We start from the raw sequence: 8676 nt of genomic DNA, 5'->3' as shown, positions 1-8676 counted from the left end.
CATTCTTGCAAAAGAACAATGATTTGAGCACATTAAATTTCGTTCAAACTAGGCATTGTGACTTTATCGTTTGCTTCTTGAGTGATACAGTAAAGAATAAATTTACGCTTATATAGAGTTTTGGTGTTTACAGCTTATATGAGAATGAATGTAAATCGCATCATTTCACAGCGTTTCTGTAAACCATGCAAAATGAGAAACGCTTATGCTTTATATAAGCGTAAACATATTTTTTACTGTATCACTGAAGAAGCAAATGATAAAGTCGTAACAATGTCTAGTTTGAACAAATTCAATGTGCGCAAATCATTGCTCTTTTGAAAGGATTAAATCAAAGTTATGTTGCATGAAAAATAGGTATTCATTGATCCTCTATCTTTCGAGTTTGTGCACGTTATCAAGAAACAAGCAAATTTTATCGAAAAAGAGGACAAGATCAAAGACAAATGTCAGCTAAAGAAGATCGCCTCATCATCAATGAGACAAATCGAAATCCGGATAATGCTGGCGGTAATTGGCAAAAATGCATACATAACTTTGATACATCCTAACTCCTCGAAAGAAAATCGTACGAACCTAATTTCTCTTTAATTTGCAAGGAAAATTTTAAATTTTACGATGGCTGTTGTGACATTTGCGAACAAATTCATTCTACCCCGTGGAGTGCGTAAAACTTGCAAATGTTTGAAAATAAAACACGTCCTTACTTTTAAAAAAACAGCGGAGGAGGAAAGCAGAAATTCAAAATTGACCAAATGTACCTCGAAGTAGAGACTTTAAAACTTAAAATATAAATAAAACTTTTCAAGTACGATAATTTTTAACAATGTTATGATTATTTGGAGTTGTGCAAAATTTTGGCATAAATGAGAGTTGAGATAATTTTGTTGCTTAGTGTATTCACAAAAAAATAATTTTTATTTTTTAGCATTGGATATTGATACAATACATTTGCTTAATAATGAAAATACTAATCACGGAGATGCTGAATGCGTAGAAATCTTAACTCCTTGTAAGTAACAATTGTAAAAAATTTTGTACGTTACGTTAAATGTTTTAATATATGTTCTTATTCTTGTATTCTGGTAAACATTTTTGAAGAATTTTTATAGGAATTAAAACGTTTTTTAGAAATATAGAAAATAAGTTTTCTTATAGATTTTCATATATAAGAATTTGGAAATTGTATAAAAATCACAAAAATTTCTTGAAAGTTAAAAAATTCTAAAATTTATAAGATTCATATAAAATTTTAAAGAAAAAATAAGAAGTGTCAAAGAAAAACGTTTTTCTTTAACATTTAACAAGAGTTAAAAAATTTTTTTTAGAATTCTATAATTTTTCAGATTTTTTACATAAATTGTTTTTAATTTCTGTGTAATCTTAAAACTTTTTGCAAATTTTTTCAAATTTTTTGTATCTTGAAATATTTCATAATTTACATACATGAAACATTTTAAATACAATTGTATATTTTCTCAATATTTTTGAAAACTGTTCCAATTCGTAGAAGCACAATGGACTGCAGTCTGCGTGCCACAACGGCTTTCAGCCGTCTCTTCAGTTATATTATTATTATTAATATTATTATTACTTCAATTCCTATAAAAATTTATAAAAAAATTTTTACCATATAAAAATCATTAAATCTACTTTTAATTTTAGCTTGTGATATAAGACATACTATACAGAGTGTTTTTGTATAAGTGGCCACCCCTTTTCAGCTCGTAAACTAACAGAGATAGACCCAATAAATGCAATATCAAATTAAATGGGTTGAACTTAACTTTGTGATTAACCACTGTACTCATAACAATGTTAGGTTCGAGCCATTTAATTTGATATTACATTTATTGGGTCTATCTCTGTTAGTTTACGAAATAAAAGGGGGTGGCCACTTATACCTATACAGGACATCTTCTATAAAGAAACATTTTTACAGCAAAGCAGACAGAAGATAACAATTTGGATGATGATTCTGAATATTATCCATCGAATGAATCCGATTCAGAATCTTATGACGAAGGTTTTGATGCTAATGACAATAACACAGAACCAGTTAATATTAACAAATCAAATAATTCGAATACATCTCTGGAAATAAATAAGTCAGTAGAAGTACCAGCAGGAGGAGTGCTTGATGATAAAGATTTGTGCGTTCCAACTTCGTCTAGCAGTAGTAAGGATAAGAAAACGAATTGCTGTTTTTTTTGTAAAAAATTACAGACAAAAATTGCACGTCATTTGGAGACTGTCCATTCCAATGAATCTGAAGTTAAAAAGTTCAGTTTACTACCAAAAAAATGTGTTGAACGGTTAAAAATAATAGATACCATTAGACGCAAAGGAAACTTTCAATATAACGTTGATAGTAACATAAGCAAAGGCGATTTAATCGTTTGTCGAAGACCACAGGCATCAAAAAATAGGAGCAGTACAGATTATTTACCCTGTGCAAAATGTCATGGCTTTTTTTCCAAGATCTCGATTCGCAATCATTTTTACCGATGTACTGGCCGTAATAGTAAACATAATAAAGCTGTATCTGTTTTGGGACGTGCAATTTTAGGTAGAATACACAACGTAGCTTGTAAAAAGTTACGATCTGTAATATTTCCTGTCTTGAGAGAAGACGATGTATGTCGTGTAATAAGATACGACAAACTTATTATTTTATACGGTAATAAATTATGCGTCAAGTATAAACTTCAGCATCAAAACGATATGATCCGCAGTTATTTAAGATTATTAGGACGTTTTATGTTAACTATTAAAGAAAGAAACAAAAATGTAACTGATCTTGAATCCGTATATTGTCCACAATTATATGATGATGTCATTAGAGCGGTTAATATAGTAGCGGGTTTAGATGAAAATATTGGTATCTATTCAAAACCTACTACAGCAGCTAATTTAGGAACATTATTAAAAAAAGTTGGTAACTTACTTATTATGGAATGTATAAAAAATCAAGATCATGAAAAAAAAGCTATGGTTAAAGACTTTTTAGATTTATTGATACATGATGAAGATTATGGTACCAGTGTTAATAAAACGGTTATGGAAACACGTTTGCAACATGAAAGACAAAAAAATGATGATCTTCCATCATTGAATGATATAGCTAAGTTATACATGTATTTAAAATACAAACGACAGGAAGCGTTTAATGACTTAAGAAAAGAATACACATATAATACTTGGAAGATATTGGCTGAATGTACATTAACTTCAGTTCAGTTATTCAACCGGAGACGAGCAGGTGAAATTGAACGCACGCATATAGTAGATTTTGAACAATACAGAGGTATTGATCCGCATACATCTGATAGTCTCTTTAAAAAGATTTCATCACGGGCCAAAAATGCAGCAAAGAAATACGTACGATTTGTTATTAGAGGAAAACTTGGTCGCTCCGTACCTGTCCTATTAAACTCAGATTTATTGGAATGTATAAAAACAATACTAGAATTTCGTGATCGCGCTAAAGTTCCTGCAGGAAATCCATATGTTTTTGGTATGCCAAGCTACAATTTAAAACAATTTAAGTATTTGAGAGCTTGCATTCTAATGAGAAAATTTTCTGAGGAGTGCAACGCAGAAGTTGCACATTTATTAAGAGGTACTAAACTAAGGAAGCACGTAGCTACATTTTGTGCAGGCATGGAGCTTGCTGATACTGAAATATCTGATCTTGCAAACTTTATGGGACACGCAGAAAAAATACACAAAGAAGTATACAGGCAGCCTATTATTAGTCGTGATATTTTAAATATAACACAGCATTTGGAAGCAGCTCATGGACATAATACATCTCAAGATTCAGAAGAAGATTCTAGTGATTCTAATAATGGATACAGTAGCAATAACGATACAGAAGGCAATAAAGAAGGAAATAATAAAACTATAACTGAAGGTAAACACACTACTTTATTAAGGGTAATGTTAGCTTTTTTAAAGTCATACATCGTATTATTGTTATATTTTGATGAATTGAAAATCAATATTTCCCATATATGTAGTTTTTTCAAATCAATAATATTATGGTTTACATATAAAGCGTTTTAATATAAAAATGTTAAATTTGTCAATGTAGATATAGAAGATATTCTAAGAGACTTCACGTAACATCTATTAATAGCAGATTCTTCAGAAGAAATAATAATTTATTCTGAGATTAAAATTCTAATACCAAAATGTCGAGGCTGTAAAATTTTTGAAATAAAAAGGATTTAAATTTGACAAATCAACCGGTCCGAAATTCACATGTTCAGATATGGATATTAAACAGCAGTGTGCATGTATCTAAATACGATTCTTACTTTTTATATTAATTTTGCATACACCTTCAAGTTATAATGCCACATCAAAGTGCGCAAATTTCAGATAATTTAATTCGCGGATTTTAAACCATTCTCATTTGAAAATTACTGCAGCATCAATATTTTGATATTAGAATTTTTGTCTCAAAATGATTTCAAAAATCTACTTTTAACGGGTGTCATATGAAATTTAAAGCATTCTGTATGTCAACGCAACACATGTTTTAATTACAGAAACAAATGATAGTAACTCATTTATTGAATACCAATTAGAAAATATAGACAAACCAAAAACCAAAAGACGTTCCAGTAAGTATTATATTAACATTTATTTTATTTTTGATTCGTTTTTGTAACATAAAATTGTAAACTGTCTTGTAGTAGATATAGTGTAGCGCAAGATATATTACAATTTATATATTGATTCTAAGTACTTTATTGTGTAATAAATTGAAATTTTGAATCCTACAAGTAACTAACATTTTTTTCTAGGTTCTCCATATGGACGTACAAAACGAATACGATGGAATGAAAATGAAAAAACGGTGGTGTTAACAGCATTTGATGAAATTATGAGAAGTGGCAAGCTGCCTTCTTTGCGAGCAATTCATGAAGTCAAAGTAAAGAATCCTTGTTTAAAACATAGATCGTCTCCGCAAATAAAAACATGGCTACACAATCAATTTAAAAAAATGAAACAAGCAGAATAATCTTATTTTCTTAATTGTGTTCTTACATGTTTTTTTTCTTTATACTCAGTAATCTAAAAGTAATATGAGAGCTTCTACAATGTTTATTACATATTTAACAATTGGTTACTTTCATGATCTATGTCTATTGTAAGTTCTGAAAATAAAGTACGTTACACGCATATAACGAATGCTGCTCTTTAAATTGTCTGTCATGATTGACAAGGAGTATGTACAATTATATAGTTACGAAATAAAGCTAATTAGAACGATTACGTGTAATAAAACCTATTTTTATCTTAACCTTTCTTCATCGAATCAGTATTTCAATTTTCTCATGAAAAATGAGTGCCGGTTCAACAGATTTATCACTAAGTCATTATACTCTTCTCTCTCTATCACTAATGCAATACGTATTTTAAATTGACGTTGAACCAAAAATTTAACGACTAAATTGAGATATAAAGATAATTCTAATGATTGTGGTGTAATTAATTTTAAAAACTATGTCTTAGAGGTCACATCTCTTTGCTTCTGAAAGCAAACAGCTGTAAATGCTGAAAATAAGATATCATACATTACACACATATAAATGCTACATTTAAAATTTTCTAACTGTTATGGTTGAAGTGTACACGAATATCGTCATGAAATAAAGCTAATTAGGTCAAATGTACTTATTAAAACTGTTTTTATCTTCCCTCCACCAAATGTGTATGTCACTTTTACCGGTGAAAATGCGCTTTGTTTTCTTTAATTTGTCACTAAGGCGTAACTATTTCGATTCTGTTGTAAATACAATATAAATTTTTAATGAATTGACATTTGGAACAAGTATTTAATGAATAAATGTGTATACGAGAGTACTTCTATGGCTGTATATAGCATGATTAATTTTACAAGTTGAATTGTAGAGGTTACAGAGTCTGAATTCAAGAGTGTGTAATTCATCTAATAAATAAGATAAGTTTATTTTGAATACAGTTTATTATAATAATTTCATTTTAACGTTATTAAAATAAACAGCGTTCAAAATAAACTTACCTTATTTATTAATTGAATTGCACACTTCTGAATTCAGAGAGACAACATAAAACTGTGACCTTTACAACTCAGCTTGTATAATTAATATTCACGTATATTCGTTTATTCATTAAATACTTGTATCAAACTTTTATTCATTCAAAATTTATATTGCATTAACAACAGAATCAAAATAATTTGACTTAGTGTCAGATTAGAGAAAGCGAAGCATATTTTCACTAATACAAGTGACATACATTTTTGAAGGAGCAGGGGAGATAAAAACAGGTTTAATTACGTGCATTTGGCCTAATTAGCTTTATTTTGTAACCATATTTTTGTATGTACATACAGTCGTGTTCATTATAGTTGCGACACTTTTTCTTCGATGGTTTTTGGAATGTAGCCTTGCTCATCGAGCGGTGAACGTAATTAGTTGGATCCACAAGTAAGAACCAATTATGTTCTCAGCTCTTGTTATAGTTGCGTGTTCAGAGACGCATCTAAGAAAAAGTGTCGCAACTATAATGCAGGCAACTGCACAGTTGTAAGCTAAAAGGTTGCAACACATTTTCTTCGATGGTTAGATGGTTCGATGCTTAATTGGTTGGATCCACAGGTAAGAACCAATGACGTACACCATTTGATGAGCAAGTCTACATTCCACAAACAATCAAAGAAAACGTGTTGCAACCTTTTAGCTCACGACTGTACAATTGTGTTCATTATAATTGCGATACTTTTTTTTATGGTTTTTGGTATGTAGACTTACTCATCGAGCGGCAAACGTAATTGGCTAGATCTAAAGGTAAGAACCAAGTCGCGGTCATTGTCCTAGTTTACACCGAGCACTTGATACGCGCACTAACTAGTAATGTTCTATTAAATTATCTTAATTTCGGAAATAAATTTGAAAAATAGTATATTAAGTTGGTACAATATGAATTGAGATAATAAAATATATGTATTATATATACACGCATTGTCGAAAGTATGATAAATTAATAGAAAGTTACGAGTTAGTACGCGTATCAAGTGCTCGGTGTAAACTAGGCCATTAGAGTTGCAACACTTTTTCTTTGATGGTATTTGGAATGTAGCCTTGCTCATCAAGCGGCAAACGTAATTGGTTCTTACCTGTGGATCCAACCAATTACGTTCACCGATGAACAAGTCTACATTCCGAAAACCATTAAAGAAAAAGTGCTGGTCATAAGAGTTGCAAAACTTTTTCTTCGTTGGTTTTTAGAATGTAGACTTGCTCATCGAGCGACGAACGTAATTGGTTCTTACTTGTGGATCCAGCCAATTACGTTCGCCGCTTGATGAGCAAGTCTAAATTCCAAATCCTTCAAAGAAAAAGTGTCGCATCTATAATGAACACGATTGTACATACGTTATCTTATTTTTAGTATTTACACAAGCGGTCATTAATGCCTTCCCTAAAGAGGTTAGGCGCGTTCCAGACATACGCATCGCATCTAGGTGTTTATCACATATGATTGTTAAATCTAACCAATCTGGCAAGTCAGATTTAACAATCATGTGTGATGAACATCTAGATGCGATGCGTGTGTCTGGAACGCGCCTAATCTCCTCAGGGAAGGCATTAATGACCGCTTGTGTACAATACACATGGATCTTGAAGGGTGACACCGTTTTGGACACAGCACGATTGGACAATACTACTCAGAGTGTTTGACCAGTGGAAAAACTCTAGGCATCGGCCGCTGTGAGTGTTGGTGTCCAATCGTGCGCACCTCATCATTCCGTTTGTTTTCTGTTCCTGAACTCCCTAAATTAGTTTAAACTTAAAATGAAATAGGTATATGTTTAAAAATTAGAGAAAGCAAGAAAGAACGTTCAGTGTAGTCTAGTGCAGGAATAGAAAACAAGCGTAATAAATGCATCAAGTTTCTAAACATAAAACAAATGTTATAGTAAAGATTGGTTTATGCAGGCCATAACCGCTAACTTATGCCGGAATCTGTAAGAAATTGACCAATCATAATCAATTATTCTTTTATACATCAATTATGATTGGTTAATTTCTTACAGATTCCGGCATAAGTTAACGGTTAAGGCTTGCATAAACCAACCTTAAAGGTTGGTTTATGCAGGCCGTAACCGCTAACTTATGCCGGAATCTGTAAGAAATTGATCAATCATAATCAACTTATAGAAAAATAATCAACTATGATTGGCCAATTTTTTACAGATTCCGGTATAAGTAAGCGGTTGCGGACTGCATAAACCAACCTTAACTTTCACGTTTCTTTTATATGATTTTAACATTTATTTCATTAATTAAACTTCTTAAACCATTAGAGATAACCTTAAACCTCTTAACCTTACAGCTGTCAAACTGCATGTGAATGAGCGAGCGTGAAATATATATTTACATTAAAATGAAGCAATATAATTATTTACATTGCTTTCATCTAATGTTAATGTTTATGTTACGCTCGCCCATTCACGTGCAGTTTGACAGATGTATGGTTATAAGATTATGATCCTTGGATTAATTAATAAAATAAATGTTAAAACCATATAAAAAAAATGTGACATTTATTAGATGTTTGTTTCATGTTTAGTAATTGAGCGAGTCCCAGTTGCGCACAAACTCGATCGGACACCATAAA

At 31.1% G+C, this 8676-nt stretch overlaps 1 protein-coding gene across 1 annotated transcript; it reads left to right on the top strand.

The window, feature by feature from the left end:
- The first annotated feature begins 446 nt into the window (after window positions 1–446).
- Window positions 447–7736, top strand: LOC113005337. The gene is made up of 5 exons (XM_039447458.1): window positions 447–510; window positions 929–1012; window positions 1943–3916; window positions 4557–4631; window positions 7447–7736. Exons 1-5 carry the CDS (start codon window positions 447–449, stop codon window positions 7734–7736), a joined length of 2487 nt encoding a protein of 828 aa, XP_039303392.1.
- The last annotated feature ends 940 nt before the right edge of the window (window positions 7737–8676 follow it).

This window comes from Solenopsis invicta, chromosome 3, assembly GCF_016802725.1.
Source record: "Solenopsis invicta isolate M01_SB chromosome 3, UNIL_Sinv_3.0, whole genome shotgun sequence".
Classification (NCBI taxonomy): Eukaryota; Metazoa; Arthropoda; class Insecta; order Hymenoptera; family Formicidae; genus Solenopsis; species Solenopsis invicta.
This window is presented reverse-complemented; position numbering and strand designations above follow the sequence as displayed.

Bases quoted from the DNA above. Each gene is read 5' to 3' on its own strand.
- LOC113005337 (XM_039447458.1), top strand. From the start codon at position 447: ATGTCAGCTAAAGAAGATCGCCTCATCATCAATGAGACAAATCGAAAT. The intron at 1,013-1,942 runs GTAAGTAACAAT...ACATTTTTACAG, and splicing joins CGTAGAAATCTTAACTCCTT to CAAAGCAGACAGAAGATAAC. The intron at 4,632-7,446 runs GTAAGTATTATA...TCTTATTTTTAG, and splicing joins AAAAACCAAAAGACGTTCCA to TATTTACACAAGCGGTCATT.